The following is an 18,807-nucleotide window of genomic DNA, read 5'->3' as shown; positions in this document are numbered from 1 at the left end:
ATCACAGAGGATGTACAAATTCGAGATGGGACCAGAGATCAGGATTGAACTCAACTGGTTGGATATGCAAGCTAGCCGCCTTCCCACTTGCACCACTATTCCACTTCATGCGCTGTAGTCTTAAATCTGATTTGGTTTCTCATATGAAAAATGAGCAATAGTTTCAACATCACTAACGGTTTTCAGAAGTTCAAGTTCAAGCTTAGATTATGAGAACACTCAGTCCTCTTTTATTGTCATTTAGAAATTCATACATGCATTAAGAAATGATACAATGTTTCTCTGGAGTGATATCCCAGAGAACAAAATAGACCAAAGACTAACACTGACAGAACCACATAATTATAACATATAGTTACAGCAGTGCAAAGCAATACCATAATTTGTTAAAGAACAAACCATAGGCACAGTAAAAACAAAAGTCTCAAAGTCCTAAGTCGATCGACTCCCAAGTCCCCGATAGCAGGTGGCAAAAGGGAGAAAATCCCTGCCATAAACCTCCAGGCACCATCAACTTGCTGATACTTTGGAAGCAGCCGACCCTGAGTCCATCCGTCCGAAAACTTCGAGCCTCCGACCAGCCCCTCCAAAACAGCCTCCTGAGCGCCATCCTCTGCCGAGCGCCTTCGACCTCTCCCCGGCCGCTGAAACACGCAAAGCCGAGGATTTCGGGGCCTTCAGCTCCGGAGATTCTGGTTACCACACGGTGGCAGCGAAGCGGGCATTTCAGAAGTTTTCCAGATGTTCCGCTGTGCTCTCACGTCTGTCTCCATCAAATCAGGATTGTGCACGGTCCCCTACTTGACGGATAACAGATATTCATCACCGAAACGTCGCGCCGCCATCTTCTCCGCCCTCCCGGGAGGAGCTTAATTGTCATTCAACCATTCATGAATGCAGTCAAACGAAATAGCAAACCTCCACGGCCAAAGTGCAAAACACATTGTCCACAGCACAAAGTACATGTAGTTACAATGGGTGGCAGGGTGGAGATGCGTCTCTACCAAAAGAGGTGTAAGGCAGCCCTTCCCTCCACTAGCCTGCAGGTCACCCTGGGGCTAAATGTAGCACCTGCCTAGCCTCCCAACCAGGGTCGCGTGAAGCCATGAGAGCAGGTGATGGATGGTCATTTGAGTAACTGGTGCATATCGCAAGTCCTGGTTATGTGACCACTGACACCAGGCAGACAATCTCTGAAGTATTGATAATGGCTGGAGTCACCCATCTTGTAAGGATACTGCCCAGGAGAATGCAATGGCAAACCACTTCTGTAGAAATATTTACCAAGAACAATCATGGTCAGGGACTATCATCACCCACGTCACATGACTTGGCATAAAATGATGATGAAATTTATGTTTGGGTGCTTAGCAGAGTTGATTATTATGATGCAGGAGGTCATTCAGTCCATCTGGGCCATGCTAGCTCGCTAATTCCACCAATCTTGTTCTCTCATTTTCCTGCAACCTATTCTCCCTCCTCATTATCAACAGCATCAGAATACAAGGATGTCCCTTCAGAACAGAAACAAGGAGAAATTTCTTTAGCCAGAGTGCAGTAGATCTGAAATTCATTACTACAGGCAGCTGTGGAGGCTAAGTAATCAGAAGTATTTAAAGCAGAGGTTGATAGGTTCTTGATTAGTAAGGGTGTCTGTCAAAGGTTACATGGAGAAGGCAGGAGAATGGAGTTGAGAGGGAAAATAAATCAGCCATGATCAAATGGTGAAACAGACTCACTGGGCCGTGTACCCTAATTGTGTCCCTGTGCCTTATGGTCTATTGATGGATGTGGATAATAAGATACTATTTTTTTGACCGTATGTGCTAGATCATAACTATATGTACTGTGGTTTGCACCTTGGCCCCAGAGGAACCATGTTTGTTTGGCTGTATACATGTGTAAAAATGGGAATAGTGTAAATGTGTACTTAGTGATCATTGTGGTCCTTCTTGTTTGAAGGGCCTACTTCCATGGTATACAAGTGTGTTAAGTAATTCTCGTTGTGGCACTGTAGCATAGCGCTATTACGGCACCTCCAACAATTTCCTGCCACTGTAGAGTTTGTAAATTCTCCCCATGACTGAGTGGGTTTCCTTCCACATCCGAAGGACTAGGGTTAGTGAGTTACGGCCATGTTATTTGGCGCCAGACTGTGGCAATATTTGTGGCTCATTTTCTGCCCCAGCACAGTCGAACTGCGTACATCATTGATGCAAAAAAAATGAGTTTCAATGTACATGTGACAAATAAAGCTAATCTTTAAGCATTTTATAAACCTTTTGCAATATATCCATCAAATACAAGTCGATGCGGTGTGTAGTGAGACTCTGAGGAAGAACAGGTAAGTGATAGAGCAACATTGCAGTCAGTGGGAGAAGTTAAAGTGTAACCGGGGGCCAGAATCAAAAAGAATGATTAATACAGGACTGAGGGCGTTATGTTTGAATGCACACACTGTATGGAATTGGGTAAATGATCTTGTAGCACAGAGATTGGCACGTATGGTGTGGGCATCTCTGAGTCGTGGCTGAAAGAAGATCATAGTTAGGAGCTTAACATCACATTCTATCAAAAGGACAGGCAAGTAGGCAGAGGGGGTGGGGTGGCTCTGTTGGCAATAGATGAAATCAAATCCTTAGAAAGACGTGACGTAGGATTGGAAGATGTAGACTCCTTGTGGGTGGAGTTAAGAAATTGCCTGGGTAAAAAGACCCTGATGGAAGTTGTATACAGGCCTCTGAGCAGTGGCCAGGACGTGGGATACAAATTACGAGATAGACAAGGCATTTTAAAAAGGCTTATGTCATGGGGTACAGTTGCAAGAAAAAATTTTGTGAACCCTTTGCAATTACCTGGTTTTCTTCATTAATTACTCATAAAATGTGGTCTGATCTTCATCTAAGTCATAGTAATAGGCAAACACAGTCTGCCTAAGCTAAAAACATACAATTAAGACCATAAGATATAGGAGTAGAATTAGACAAATCGCGTCTGCTCTGCCATTTCATCATGCCTGATCCAATTTTCCCCAGTCTCCTGCCTTTTCCCCATATCTCTTCATGTCCTGACCAATCAAGAATCTATCAGCCTCTGCCTTAAATATACATAAAGGCTTGGCCTCCACAGCTGCCTGTGTGCAAAAAAATTCCACGGATTTACCACTTGCTGGCTAAAGAAATTCCTCCTCATCTCCGTTCTAAAAGGACACCATTCTATTCTGAGGCTGTGTCATCTGGTCTTAGACCCTCCCACCATAGGAAACATCCTCTCTACATCCACGCTATCAAGGCCTTTCACCAGTTGATAAGTTTCAATGAGATCACCCCTCATTCTTTTGAATTCTAGTGAATACAGGATCAAACGCTCTTCATATGATAAACAATTCAATCCTGGAATCATTTTCATGAACTTCCTTTGAACCCTCTCCAGTTTCAGCACATCTTTGCTAAGATAAGAACGTACTTCTCGTTGATATTGAGTACACCATTTAAACAATCACAGTCGAGGTTCAAAATAGTATGTGAAGCGCTGGGGTAATGCCTCCTACAAAAGCTATTTGGAGTCGGGTGTTCCAATCAATGAGTTGAGACTAGGGGTGTGGGTTGAGAGGTGCCCTGCCCTACTTTTTTAAAACAAAAGTCACAAGGTCAGGTTACTGACAGAGCCTGCTCTTTTCAAGAAAGATCTGTTTACGTGCACCATGCATCCATCAAAATAACTTTCAAAGGACCTTAGAAGAAGAATTATAGAGATACATGGTGCTGGAAAAGGCTAGAAAAGTATTTCTAAAGACCACAGTAGCAGAAATTATCTACAAATGGAGGAAATTCAGTACTGTTGCTAGTCTCCCCAGAACTGGGCATCCTGCAAAAATCGCACCGAGAGCACAATGTGCATTGCTCAAGGAGGTGAAAAAGAACCCACCAGTAGCTAACAGCAAAAGATCCGCAGAAATCTCTCGAAATTGCTGAAGTCTCTGTTCATGAGAAAAACACTGAACAAGAATGACGTTCATGGAAAGACACCACGGAGGAAACCACTGCTCTCCAAACAAAAAAACATTGCCCCACATCTCAAGTTTGCAAAAGACCACCTGGATGTTCTACTTCTGAGACACTGTTCTGTGGAGAAATGAAACAAAAAGTTGAACTTTTTAGCATTGTTATGTTTGGAGGAAAAGGCACTGCACACCAACACCAAAACCTCAACCCAATTGTGAAGCAGGGTGGAAGGAGCATCATGGTTTGTGGCTGTTTCGCTGCCTCAGGGCTTAGACAGCTTGCATTCATGAGGGAACCATGAACTCAAAATTGTATCAAGACATCTTACAGGAGAACGCCAGGGTAGTAGTCAGTGTCCTGAAGCTTGATAGAAGTTGGATGATGCAACAAAACAATGATCTGAAACATGAGTAAATCAACCACAGAATGGTTTAAAAAGAAGAACATTTATGTTTTGGAATGGCCAACTCAAAGTCCAGACATTAACCAATTGAGATACTGTGGCATGACCTGAAGAGGGCTGTGCATGCAAAATATCCCAAAAATATTGATGAACTGAAATAGTTTTGTATGGAGAAATGGTCTAAAATTCCTCCTCACTGTTGTGCAAATCTGATCAGCAGCTACAGGAAACATTTGGTGGAGGTTATTGCTGCTAAAGGAGGTTCTACCAGTTATTAAATATAAGGATTCGCATACTTTCTCCAGCCTGGACTGTGAATAATTAAACAATGTGCTCAATAAAGACATGAAAAGTATAATTGTTCGTGTGTTATTAGTTTAGGTAGATTGTGTTTGTCTATTATTGTGACTCGGATGAAGATGGAAACCACATTTTATGAGTAACGCAGAACACCAGGTAATTGCAAAAGGATTCACAAACTTTTTCTTGCAACTGTGGAGTTAAAAAATCTGGTTGGTGCTGGATCCCAAGAGAGGAAATTCGTCGAATGCTACAAGACGTTTTTTTAGAGCAGCTTGTGATTGAGTCCACCAGAGGAACAGCAATTCTGGATTGGGTGTTATGTAATGACCCAAATTTGATTAGGAAGCTCAAATAAAGGAACCCTTCAGAGCTAGTGATCATAATATGATAGAATTCACCCTGCCATTTGAGAAGGAAAAGCTTAAATTGAATGTATCAGTATTACAGTGAAATAAAGGGATTTACAGAGGCGCAAGAGAGAATCTGGCCAAAGTTGATTGGAAAGAGACACTAGCAGGGAGGACAGTAGACCAGCAATGGCTGGTGTTTCTGAGGGAAATTTGGAAGGCGTAGGAAAGATACATTCCAAAGATGAAGAAGTATTCTAAAAGGAGGATGAGGCAACCATGGTTGACAAGGGAAGTCAAAGAGAGCATAAAAGCAAAAGAGGCCATAAAATATAGCAAAAAATTAGTAGAGGATTGGGAAACTTTTAAAAACCAACAGACAACGAATGAAGCCCTGGAGAAAAGATGAAATATAAAGGTAAGCTAGCCAATAATATTAAAGAGGATACAAAGCTTTTGTTTTCAAAAATATGAACAGTAAAGGAGATCCGAGAGTGGATATCGGACTGCTGGAAAATGACGTTGGGGAGGTAGTACTGAGGGACAAAGAAATGGCAAACAATCTTAAGTATTTTGTGTCAGGCTTCACTGTGGATGATACTAGCAGAATGCCAGAAGTGTGAGTGTGTCAGGGGACAGAAGGGAATATATTGTTATTACTAAGAAGGAGGTGCTTGGGAAACTGAAAAATCTGAAAATGGATGAGTCAGCTGAAGCAGATGGACTTCACCCCAGGATTCTGAAAGAGGTAGCTAACGAAAGTGTGGAGGCATCAGTAACAATCTTTCTAGATTCTGGAATGGTTCCTGAGGACTGGGAAATTGCAAATGTCACTCCACTCTTTAAGAATGGAGGGAGGCATTAAAAAGGAAATTAGAGGCCATTTAGCCTGACTTCAGTGGTTGGGAATATGTTGGAGTCTGTTATTAAGCATGAGGTTTCAGGGTACTTGGAGGCATAAGGTAAAACATGGTGTCAGTATAGTTTTCTCAAGGGGAAATCTTGCCTGACCAACCTGTTGGAAATCTTTTGAGAAAATAACAAGCAGGATACACAAAGGGGAGGAGTCGGTGGATTCTGTTTATTTGGTTGGCTCTTGGTGATTAGTGGTGTGCCGCAGTGGTTGGTGTTGGGACTGCTTCTTTTCACATTATATGTCAATGATTTGGAAATAGGAATTGATGGCTTTGTTGCCAGGTTTGTGGACGATACCAAGATAGGTGGAGGGACAGGTAGTGTTGAGGAATCAAGGTGTTTGCAGAAGGTTGTGAACAATTTGGGGGAATGGGCTAGCAAAGAAGTGGCAGATGGAATGTAACAGGGAAGTGCATGGTCATGCACTTTGGCACAAGGAGTACATGTGTCCCCTGCTTTTCGAACGTTCGCTTTACGAAACCTCGCTGTTACGAAAGACCTACATTAGTTACCTGTTTTCACTAACAGAAGGTGTTTTCACTGTTACGAGAAAAGCAGTGCACGATAAAAAGCAGCGGGCACCCCAAGCGGCCAAGCTCCTCCCCCGGAACTGCATTCTCGCCGGCATTGTTTAAACAGGTGCCTGTGAGCAGCCGTGAGCAAGGTGTGTTCTAAGGTATCGGAAAAGCCTAATAGAGCTCATAAGGGTGTTACACTTAGCGTAAAACTATACATAATGAAGCGTTTCAATCGTGGTGAACGAAATAAGGACAAAGTGAGTTTGGCTTGTGGAAGTTGACAAAGATGATGTTGAAGAAGTTTTGGTATCCCATGACCAAGAACTGATAGATGAAGAGCTGATGCAATTAGAAGAGGAAAGGATAACAATCGAAACCGAATGCAGTAGCGAACGGACTGAAAGTGAAGTCGTCCAGGAACTGAACGTGAAGCAACTGCGTGAGATTTTCACTGCAATGATTGCAAAAAAGTACGACTTTAATTTTGAAAGGATACATCAGTTTAGGGCATATTTGCAGGATGGTTTGAGTGCTACAAAGAACTGTATGATAGAAAAATGCACGAGGCTCAGCAGTCAAGCATACTGTCGTTTTTCAAGCCTTCCCATCAGCCACAGCAGATGACGAACCTCGGCCTTCGACATCGAGGTAGGCAGGCACAGAACAAGGTGACCTGCCTGCCCTCATGGATACAGACGACGATGAGATGACACCCCAGTGTCTCACCACCCCAACCCCCGGGCTGCGGACCAATACCGATCCACGAAGCATGTAACGGTAGCCGGGACGCACCCAGCACATCTTTAAGAAAAAAGCCGAAATAAGTGAGCCGGGCGGCACCTAATTAATTAGCTTGTTTATTTCGGCTTTTTCTTAAAGATGTGCTGGATGTGTCCCGGCTACTGCCGCATCACTGCATGCTTCGCGGATCGGTATCGGTACGTGGCCTGGAGGGTGGGGGCCACTGCACCACCCCAACCTCCGACGACTCAGCCTAACACACCATCATCAGTGTGCTCGGCGTTGTCTTCCCGATTCCGGTAAGTGATACTACACTACGTACATTATTTCTACTTTATATAGGCTGTGTATTTTATGTGTTATTTGGTAGCTTCATAGCTTAAAGCTTACTGGAGAGAGTGTTTCTGCCGAGAGCGCTTGCGTGAGATTTTCGCTACGGAGAACAGTGCGGCAATGATTGTAGAAAAGTATTTCTACTTTATATAGGCTGTGTATTTATCATATTATTCCTGCTTTTACTATATATTGCTGTAATTTTAGGTTTTATGTGTTATTTGGCATGATTTGGTAGGTTATTTTTTGGGTCTGCGAACGCTCACAAATTTTTCCCATATAAATAAATGGTAATTGCTTCTTCACCTTACGACATTCATAGGCACGCTCTACCTTCGGATGGTGGGGAAAACCTGTAAAGGTATAGAAGGTTTTATAAATGAGGAGAAAATTCAATAATCAGAGGTGCAGAGGGATTTGGGTGTCCTTGTGCAGGATTTCCTAAAGGTTAACTTAGGAAGGCAAATGCAATGTTAGTATTAGTTTGGAGAGGACTGAAATACAAAAGCCAGAATGTAATGCCAAGGCTTTATAATGCATTGGTCAGACCTCACTGGGAACATTGTGAGCAGTTTTGGGCCTTCATTTGAAAAAAATACGTGTTGTCATTGGAGAGGGTCCAGAGGGGGTTCATGAGAATGATGCCAGGAATGAAAGCACTAACATATGAGAAGGGTTTGATGGCTCCGGGCCTGTACTCATTGGGGATTAGAAGAATGGAGGGAGATCTCATTGAAACCTATTGAAAAGTCTGGATGGAGTGAGTGGATGTGAAGAGGATGTTTCCTGTAGTGGGGGAGCCTAGGACCAGAAGGCATAGCCTCAGAATTGAGAGACGTCTAATCAGAACAGAGATGAGGAAATTTTCCTGTAGCCTGAGAGTGGTAAATCTGTGGAATCAGGTTCTGATTAATCAGGGAGTCAAAGGTTACGGGGAGAAGACAGTAGAATGGGGTTGAGAGGCATGATGGATCAGCAGTGCTGGAATAGCAGAGTAGACTCGATGGACCGAAGGACCTGATTCTGTCTTATGGTCTGTACGAGTACAATGTGTGCAGAACTTATTACCATGGACAATTTCAACGGATATCTTTTTGTATTTCAGCAAACATGTGTTAACTGAAGATGTGATTTACCGTGAAGTGACCCCCGACAACAAGCTGCTGTCCAGACGCCTGCTTACGAAGACTAATCGCCTGCCTCGATGGGGAGAGATGGTCTTCCCCACAAACCTAGCCCGATCTGTTTTTGTTGTCGAAGATTCCATAGTTGATCTCCAAAACCGAACGTTTACTACATTGACGTGGAATATCAATCACACCCGTCTCATGGTGGGTGCAGTCTTTTCCTTCAATATTTGGCAGGCATCACACTTGCTGCTTTCTATGGAAGCTTGTGAACTTTTTATACAGTTGCAGATATGGGGGAAATGAAATTTATCATGTTGAAACTGAAGCCAGGCTAAATGTGTTAGTGAACACAGAACAGTGTAGTACATTATTGTGCTGATCTTTTAACCCTGTCCAAGATCAATCAAACCCTTCCTCTTCCCTCCCACATTGCCCTCAATTTTTCTTTCATCCATACTACTTAAATATCCCTCATGTATCTGCCTGGGCCACCACCCTGGCAGGGCATTCCACACACCCACCACTCTCTGTAAAAACTCTACCTCTGACATTCTTCTCCCCCCCCCCCCCCCACAATACTTTCCTCCACTCACCTTAAAATTATGCCCTCTCATATACTCGTATTAGCCATTTCCTCCCTGGAAAAAGTCTCTAGCTGTCCACTGAAGGAAGTTCAAAGCTTCATTTATTATCAAGGCATGCATCCTATACAATTCTGAAATCTGTCTTCTCCAGATAGCCATGGAACAAAGAACATGAAAGTCGTTCGGAGAGAAACATCAAACCCCCCTCCTTACAAAAAGGAACAACATCCTGATTACCAACCTCCCAAAACCCCCCTCTCCCTACAAAAGCAGGAACATCGAATCCCACCCCCCTCCAAAAAAAACAACCCCTCCCCTGAGCAAAAAAAAAGCTAACAGAAGAGATGTCAGGGCTAAGTTTTTTTACACAGAGAGTGGTGAGTGCATGGAATAGGCTGCCAGCAACAGTGGTGGAGGCAGATACGATAGGGTCTTTTAAGGGGCTCCTGGATAGGTACATGGAGCTTAGGAAAATAGAGGGCTATGGGTAACCCTTGGTAATTTCTAAACTAAGTACATGTTCAGCTCAGCATTGTGGGCTGATGGACCTGTATTGTGCTGTAGGTTTTCTATGTTAACACAACAGAGCATCAATCCCAAACACCCTCCCTTCACAACAAAACGGAAAAGGAACAGGCAATTAAAAAAACACCAAGATCAAACCCATGTCTGAAAAAATCCACAGTCCATAAACACAGAACCACAACACCATCCTACGATATCACTGACATTCATGGAAAGAAAGAGATGCCACACAAGGCAGAGAGGCCTGTCCACCTGCCACAGTGAGCCAGACAGCGATAGGCCGCTCACAGACTTCTTCTCGGCAATGAGCAAAAGGTAGGCAGTCAGTGCTGAACTCTTCTTGCCTCTGCATTTGCCTCAATATCTCAATCTTTCTCAACACTTTAACTGGCAAATAATGGACGCTTTCACCGGCAAAATGGAGTTGAACATCGGCTGTTGCCCTGTTTCGAAGTTTTGAGGTTATCCGAGTACTCTTCCCAGAATTTTCTCAGAGCCAGCAAAGTGCTGGATCACTCAAACAATCTCCAAACTGTAAATCACTGACTCTAACAGTCCCAAAAATATATTTATAGTGGAAAAACAGGCATAAAAGAAGTAAAATAGATACTTCCGTAAACTATCTGGAAGATGTCAACCAAGAGAATTTTGTACACTGGCATCATCTTGACTGAAAAATCTATGCCTCTTATCATCTTGTACACCTCTATCAAATCACCTCTCATCTTCCTTCACCCCAAGAGAAAAACCCAAGCTCACTTAACCTACCTGCATAAGACTTGCTCTCTAATCCAGTCAGCGTTCTGGTGAATCTCTGCACCCTCTATAAAGCTTCCACATCCATCCCATAATAGGGCAACCAGAACTGAACACCAGACTTCCTTCAGTGTCCAGTTGACATCATCGCACATGAAATTTGTGAGCTTTTTATACAGTTATGGGGATTGAAATTCAAGATTTAAGATTGTTTAATGTAATTTCCTGTACACAAGTGTAAAGGAGAATAAAATGATTGTTACTCCAAGTCTGATGCAGCACAAAAGTAAAACACAGTGAGATAAAGAGCACAATAATTTTTTTAAATCAATATAAATACATAAGATAGCTTATATACATTAATTGTACGTCCATTTTAAGTGGTGCTAGGCACGAGAGTGTCTGTACTTAAGTTGACTAACGGGAAATGAAAAGTAGTGGTAGTTGGTGGTGTGGAGGGGTGGGTTAGTGGGTGGAGGTATTGATCAGCTTTTCTGCTCAGGGAAAGTAACTGTTTTTGAGTCTGGTGGTCCTGGTGTGGATGCTACATAGCCTCCTGCCTGATGGGAGTGGGACAAACAGGGTGGATGGGAACTGGCCCTATTCCAGCACCTTTCATCATTCTGAAACTAAAACAAAGAGCTGTGTAATCTTTAAAGCTGAACGGGTTGGTAAACAACATAAGTGCCACGTTCATTAGTAGCCCACTTTTCAGAGATGAACTACAGCACAGAGCTGATTTTGAAAAGGCTGCCTTGTGAATGGGTCATTAAGTGGAGGCATAGGAGTGAGGTCATAAATTCTGCCAACTTAGCCAATACTTGTCCATCATTCAAAACCACTTAGACACACAGCAGAGCTGCCAAACCGTATCCAGCAAGGTTAATGAGATAAATAGCTAATCTCTTTCAGCATTACTGGATGATGTCAAGCAACACTGGCAATTGCTGACCACTTAGGGGAAAAAGAAAAGGCAGGATCTATTGAGAGGAATAAACAGTTGACCTTCGGGGTCTCAACCAAAACGTTGATGTTTTAGTCCCTTCCATAGATGCTGCCTGACCTGTGAGTTCCTCCAGCACTTTTTGTGTGTTGCTCAAGATTTCTGGCATCTGCAGAATCTCTTGTGTGTTTTTATTTTTAAAAAGGCATGTGCAAGCTACAGAAACTCAGCTCAGGATTTTTTTTGTTTTCCAAGTTTCTCCTGATAAGTCTTTGGAGGTCCAGAGGTTTACAAAGGGCAGTTTCTGGCCCTCTTGCCTGTTTGGTGATTTATTCCTATGTCAAACTGTTGGTGTGGCATCATAACAGGATGAAGGATCAACATTATTCACCATATATTTGAAATTTGCTGTGCTGTGTTGGCGCAACAACAATATTCAACGATAATAAGAAAGAATTTTATTAAAAAAAATAAAGTTAGAGGTTAAAATACAGATATGGAATAAAATGGGCATAAATACCAGATGTATTTACACTGTGACAACTTTATAAAAAGTAGATTAAATTGTTTACAGTGCAGTGATGGGGGTTATAATTGGGGGGAGGGGTGCTAACTAGAATGGTTCATCAGATTTACTGTGTGGAGGAAGAAAATTTATGGTGGTGTGGTTTTTGTTTTAATAGCCGAAAGAATTTTCCAGAAGGGAGCTTTTAAAAAAGGGCAGTGCGGTGGGTTAGTAGTGTCCACAATGATTCACGAACGGTTTGTACCTGCCCACTCCTTTGCGCTGGACACATAGCAGTCCTGCAGTGATGGTAGACTGCAGTCAATGCCTTTTAATTTGACCTAACTGTTAGCTGCAGTTTTCATGTACAGTGAGAGGATGCTACACCAAACCAGACAGTTTGTCTGAACAGAAGCTAGCCATATTCTCTCCAGTACTTAATACGTGTGTTGTAAAAATCAGATTAGGAGAAAATTTGCTGATCAGGAGGTTCCAAACTTGAGCAGAGTGGTTCCTGAAGTTGTGTTGTGTTTTTTTTTGTGCCATATGACCAGCACAGAACATAAGCTTCAAATTTAACATTTCTGAACTTCCTTCATTTCAGCTAGTGGAGGAAAAATGTGTGTATCGTCCAAACCCGGAAAATCCAGCATGCACACAAGTACAGCGAGAAGCACGGGTCTCCTCAAGCGTATTTGGCTTTTCACGGGCAATTCAGGTAATAAATCCTCTGGACTGGTAAATGTGTGTGATGTTTCACCACTAATCTCTGCATGTAGCTGAGTGAAATATTATCAAACAATTAGGAAAATCCTTCATATTCTGCCAGTCAACCGGCAGACGTGAATATTTGCTTCACCTCTATTCCCAAAGCCATTACAGTCCAGCTTCCCTCCACTGGTCTCTTAAATTTAAACAGTCTCCCTCAAAAGGTAATTGACAGGTCAGCTTTTTTGAATTACACTCCTAAATTAGTGCTATTGCTTGCGTAGTGGGTGAAGGATGCTGATACTTTTTTGCTGAAATAAGTGGGGGGCAGTGGAGGGTCATTGCTTTGCTGCTGCTAATGTGGGGGAGTAGGGGGCTTTGGGGTTCTAATGTTTTTACAGTCATTTGTTCTTTGGGCATTTCTATTTTTGTGGATGTCTGCAAAGAACAAGAATTTCAGGTTGCATTTTGTATACTCTGATATCAAATGGAACTATTGAGCTGTGGAATTTAATACCTAAAACTATAATAGTCATAAGTAGTCATACTTTATTGATCCCGGGGAAAATTGTTTTTTGTTACAGTTGCACCATAAAGGGATACAAACTCAATTGACACTTTTAAATGCCAGCTTAAAACTTATTTATTTAACCTTGCTTTTAACTACGTCTTTTGATCATATAATTTTCATGTTTATTTTAATTTTTTACTTTATTTTCATGTTTCCTCTTCTATTGTAAAGCACTTTGAACTACATCATCTGCATGCTTGCTCTATAGATAAGTTATTATTATTATATTCTAATGAGTTCAAAATAGAGTTGGTTGATTAAGTTTTGTCAAAGCCTGAAGACTGGAGGCCACGGGACCTGTACAGGAGTTGGAGGACTGTTTCTGTGTGTGGGTGAGTGGGAGGGAGGGAGGAATGGGGCTTGTTTTGCTGTAATTTTGATGCTAATTGTGTTCTGTGTTGTTCTGCCGAGCATTATGGACATGCTGTGTCGGCGCCAGAGTGTGTGACGACACTTGCAGGCTGCCCCCGGCACATCCTTAGGTTGTGTTGGTTGTTAGTGAAAACAACACCTTTCACTGTATGTTTCAATATACATGTGACAAATAAACTAATCTCTTGCGTGCGTATGTAAGGCTTTGGACATAATTGTGAGTTTTTCCACCCATGTCAACAATAGTATGAATTGCAAATGGTATTCGGGTTCAAGCTTGAATTAGACCATAAAACAAAGGAGCAGAAGTGGGCCATTCAGCCCATTGAGTCTGCTCTGCATTTCATCATGGCTGAAATATTATGTCTCTCAACCCCATTCTCCTGCTTCTACCCAAAATCTTTGATGCCCTTACTAATCAACCTCCACATTAAATGTGCACACTGACTTGGCCTCCACAACCGTCTGTGGCAATGAATTCCACCATCCCCTAGTGAAATTCCTCTTCATCTCTGTTCTAAAATGAATGTTCCTCTGTTCTAAGGCTGTGCCCTCTGGTTTTGGTCTCCCCCGCAATAGGAAACTTCTTCCCCACATCCTCCTTATCTATGTCTATCAATGTTCAATAGGTTTCAGTGAAATTCCCCTCTCATTCTTCTAAACTCCAGCAAATACAGGCCGAAAGGCGTCAAGCACTCAAATTAGTTGTCCAGGCTAGCAACATTCTTCTTCATTCTAACAAAACAGATTATATTGCATTTACAAATGTGAAATTTTGGTTCCCACATGTTCATGCAGTGAGCACACTCATGGTAGGTGTTTTCAGTGTAATCAGTGGATTGCTTGAGTGTGGTATCAGCTTAGCTTTACTTGTCAGCTCGGAACAGACAGTGAAATGCGTCATTTGTGTCAACGACCATCACAGTCCGAGGGTCGTGCTGGGGGCAATCTGCAAGTGTCGCCATGCTTCTGGAACCAACATAGCATGCCCACAGGGGACTAACCCTAACCTGTGTGTCTTTGGAATGTGGGAGGAATCTGGAGCACCCAGAGGAAGGCCACGCAGTCACGGGGAGGTCGTACAAACTTCATACAGACAGTAGTGGGAATTGAACCCTGATCACTGGGGCTGTAAAGCATTATGCCAAACCACTGCACTGCTGTGCTACCCTTCTGTTTCTCTGGTTATCCTTCATGTTAAGTGTTTAAAATCTTGAGAGCAAAATCTCTTGGTTCCTGGAAAATATTCCTGTCTGCTGGAGCTTCTTTGCAACAGACTTAATAGAATCTGGAGGAACTCTGGGTCAAGCAGCTTTTGTAAAGGTGCCCAGAATTGGAGGGTTGAGGAATTGTTAAGCTTTTGGATCTAAACACTGCATCAAGTCCTAATGCAGGATTTTGACCTGGAACATTGACGATTCCTTTCCTCCCACAGATGCTGCTCGACCTGCTGGGTTCATTTTATTTAGAGATACAATGTGGAACAGGCCCTACCAACTCATCGCCCTAACCCACCGATTTTAAACCCTAACCTAATCGCAGGACAATTTACCTACTAACCAGTACATCTTTGGGCTGTGGGAGGCAATCAGAGCACCCGGAGGAAATCCTCTCACACATGGGAAGGAACATATAAACTTACCGAGGGTGCTGGAATTGAACTCCAAGCTCTGATGCCCCGAGCTGGAAGAGCATCGTGCTAACAGTTCTGCTACCACAGCCCGTTGTTTGTTGCTGTTGGTTCCAAGACCTGCAGACCCTTGCCTCTCTTTAAAACATTCTAGCTAAGTTTGTTGCAGATTGCGTATTCTAAAAACAGAATTTTTATGTACTATAGGAATTCGGCCTTGCCAGATTTAGAAGAAATCAGATAAAAGCAACAGAAGGCTTTGAATATATACTAGCTAATTTGCAAGGTATGTGATTTTCTTTATCCTCATCATTCCTACTGTCTATGAATTTGGTTCTCCATAATGCCAGAGAAGTTGAACATTGTTTCAGAACAAAGGAAACTGGAACAGCAACAGACCATAGTTATACCACAGTACAAAGTTCCAAAGTTCAAAGTCAATATATTATTAAAATACATGTATCTCACCATGTACTACCGTGAGATTCATGTTCTTGCAGGCAATCACACTAGAATAGAGAAATACAATAGAATCTATGAAAAAACTCCAAAGACTGACAACGCTTCTTATTCTGGGTTCTTCCCCGTTCCTTTCCAGTCCTGATGAAGGGTCTTGACCCGAAATGTCAACTGCTTATTCATTTCCATAGGTGCTGCCTGACCTTCTGAGTTCCTCCAGCATTTTTTTTGTGAGTGTGTTGCTCTGGATTTCCAGCTTCCGCAGAATCCCTTGTGATTGTGTGTTGCTGACAAGCAACTAATTTGATCAGTAAAGTCCTCTGAGCACATCTACACGGAGTGTTGTCACAAGAAAGCAGCCTAAATCATCAGGGACTTCCACCATCCAGGCATGGCTGCCATCAGGAAGAAGGTACAAGAGCCTCAAGACCCACACCACCAGGTTCAGGAACAGTTATTACCCTCAGCCATCAGGCTTTTGAACTAGAGAGGATGACTTCACTCACCACATCATTGAACTGATCTGCCAACCTACAGACTTAGAATCTAGTGTTGTCCCGGCATATATGACAAGTAAACTCTTCTCTGGCTTCCAGCCAGGTACAGATATTGATTATAACTGATGTTTCGATGACAAGCTCTGCCATCTTCTTCAGGGGTGATGCCCGGGCACGTCTAGTCCGGTGGTATTTATACCCCCGTAGTCTGTCCCTCCTGATTGGTTAGTCCTCATCCAAAAAGGTTTCCACTGTCCCACCTTGTTTATAATTGATTTCCATTTCTTACTTAGAATGAGACCTTTGTCTTTGTTAAAATTCTTTAGCTCTAGTTATATTTCGTTAGCTTCCTTTACCAGGTGGTCTCAAAAGCCACTGGCGCAGCACAGTAGGTTTGTGCTGTCAAAGACAATCCTGTGACCATTGCGATGGCAGTGTTCTACTACTGCCGATTTCTCTGGGTAACCCAAACAGATACACCTCCTGTTCCTTGATGCATGTTTCCACCGTGTGTGCCACATGGTCGATATACACTGCTCTGCATTCACAGTTAATTCTGTAAGTGCCAACTGATCCGAGTCCCACGTCATCTTTGACCCACCTAAGCTGAGCCTTGAGCTTCCTTATGGTTTGTGGATGCTATTAATCCGGTATTTCTTCATGATCCTGGTGATCCTTCCAGAAACCGTGGAAATGTAGGGATGACAGGTGGTAGCTACAGGTTCCTCCTCGTTGTTAGGTTTCCTGGTTTTTCTGTCGGCCCCTTTAAGAGCCCAAATGATTTCCTTCACCTTGTAGCCATTCTGTAGGAACATCATGCGTAATCGTCTCAGGGAGACTTTCCAGGTCCGAAATAGTTTTCACATGGTTAATCAAAATAGAAAGAGTCATTCTGTGTTGGGAGGCATGATGGTGGCTGTTGTTGTCGAGGTACACGTCCACGTGAGTGGGGAAGAATGGTTGCCTCCTGTTCCTGGACATTCTAATACAACAGAAATCAGATGGTGGCCTCAGACATGGCATCTGTTGTAAAAGCACCGGACTAGACATGCCCAGGCATTATCCCTGAAGAAAATGGCAGAGTTTGTCATTGAAATAGCGGTTTAAATTGATACCTGTACCTGGTTGGAAGCCCGTGAAGAGCTTACTCATCTATGAACTCACTTTCAAGGCCTCTTCATCTCATTTTCTCGCTATGTATTGGTTATTTATTACTATTACTATTTGCTTCTTTGTATTTACTGTGAATGCCCACAAGAAAATGAATCGCGGGGTTGTATATGGTGACATATATGTACTTTGATAATAAATTTACTTTGAACTTTAGAAAAGAAGACTGTTAGGCCATAGCCAGTCTTAGACGTCAAATCCACTATCTGTGCCAGTCGTATGATTCCCTCAGAGTCCAAAAATCTATCAACCAAAATTCTCCCCGATTTAAGCAGTCACATCCTCTTGAGGGAGAAATGAACATTTTGGGTCAATAGTTTCTCAGTCAGAAGTCATGATCACAAATCATTAACCTGAAACAGTAACTCTATTTCCAATGCACTATCCTTATTTCTTCCTTTCTGTTTTGGTAGAATTAACCGTAGCCCCAGTCAAACAATAAACTCCTTGTTAATGTTCTTCCTGGAATTTCAATTTACCCCCAATATGACCTCAATGTATTCACCATGAAACAATTTATCATATAAGCTTAAGAAGAGCATAAGGACATAGGAAAAGATTTGGGCCATTTGGCCCATCGAATCTGCTCTGCCTTCCATAATGGCTGATTTATTATCCCTCTCAATCTCATTCTCTTGCCTTCTCCCCTGACCTTTGACACCTTTACTAATCAAGAACCTATCAACTCCTGCTTTAAATATACCCAATGACTTGGCCTCCACACATGTCTATGGCAATGAATTCCATAGATTTACCTTCCTCTGGTCCTAGACTCTCCTACTATTAGAAACATCCCCTCTGCATCCACTCTTATCTAGGCCTTTCAGTTCTCGATAGGTTTCAGTGAAATACCTCCTTTAATTTTCTAAACTCCATTGAGTACAGACCCAGAGCATCAAATGCTTCTTACACAATAACCTTCTCATTCTTGAGATCATTTTCATGAATCTTCTCAGGACCCCCTCCAATGCCAGCACATCCTTTCTTAGGTAAAAGGCCCAAGACTGCTCACAATACTCGAAATGTTGTCTGTCCAATCCCTTATTTAAAAAGAAAATTCTTCAGCATTACGTCTTTGCTTCTGTATTCGAAGGTTCAAAGGTCGAATTTAATGTCAGAGAAATGTATACAATATACATCCTGAAATGCTTTTTCTTCACAAACATCCATGAAAACAGGGAAGTGCCCCAAAGAATGAACGACAGTTAAACGTGAGAACCCCAAAGTCCCTCCCCAGATCCCCTCTCCCGCGCGTGTGGCAGTAAGTAACAATCCCCCCTCCCCCCACCAGCAAAAAAAAAGTGCATCAGTACCGTCACTGAGCCCAAGCGTGTGCTGAGCAATAGCAAAGACACAGACTTTACCCCAAAGGTTTCGCATTTCATCCGACATT

At 42.6% G+C, this 18,807-nt stretch overlaps 1 protein-coding gene across 6 annotated transcripts in view; it reads left to right on the top strand.

Annotated features, from left to right (window-relative positions):
• Positions 1-18,807, top strand: part of LOC134347238 (PRELI domain-containing protein 1, mitochondrial-like) — a 68,221-nt gene that overhangs the window by 38,233 nt on the left and 11,181 nt on the right. For all 6 annotated transcript variants that reach the window (XM_063049579.1, XM_063049578.1, XM_063049580.1 and 3 more), the window contains 3 exons: positions 8,670-8,895; positions 12,612-12,725; positions 15,496-15,574. In XM_063049579.1, the coding sequence (XP_062905649.1) occupies positions 8,670-8,895; positions 12,612-12,725; positions 15,496-15,574 (419 nt within the window). The remainder of the gene's footprint in view (positions 1-8,669; positions 8,896-12,611; positions 12,726-15,495; positions 15,575-18,807) is intronic.

This window comes from Mobula hypostoma, chromosome 5 (genome assembly GCF_963921235.1).
Source record: "Mobula hypostoma chromosome 5, sMobHyp1.1, whole genome shotgun sequence".
NCBI classification, from domain to species: Eukaryota; Metazoa; Chordata; class Chondrichthyes; order Myliobatiformes; family Myliobatidae; genus Mobula; species Mobula hypostoma.
The sequence above is the reverse complement of the archived record's forward strand: the minus strand, read 5'-3'. Positions and strand labels throughout refer to the sequence as shown.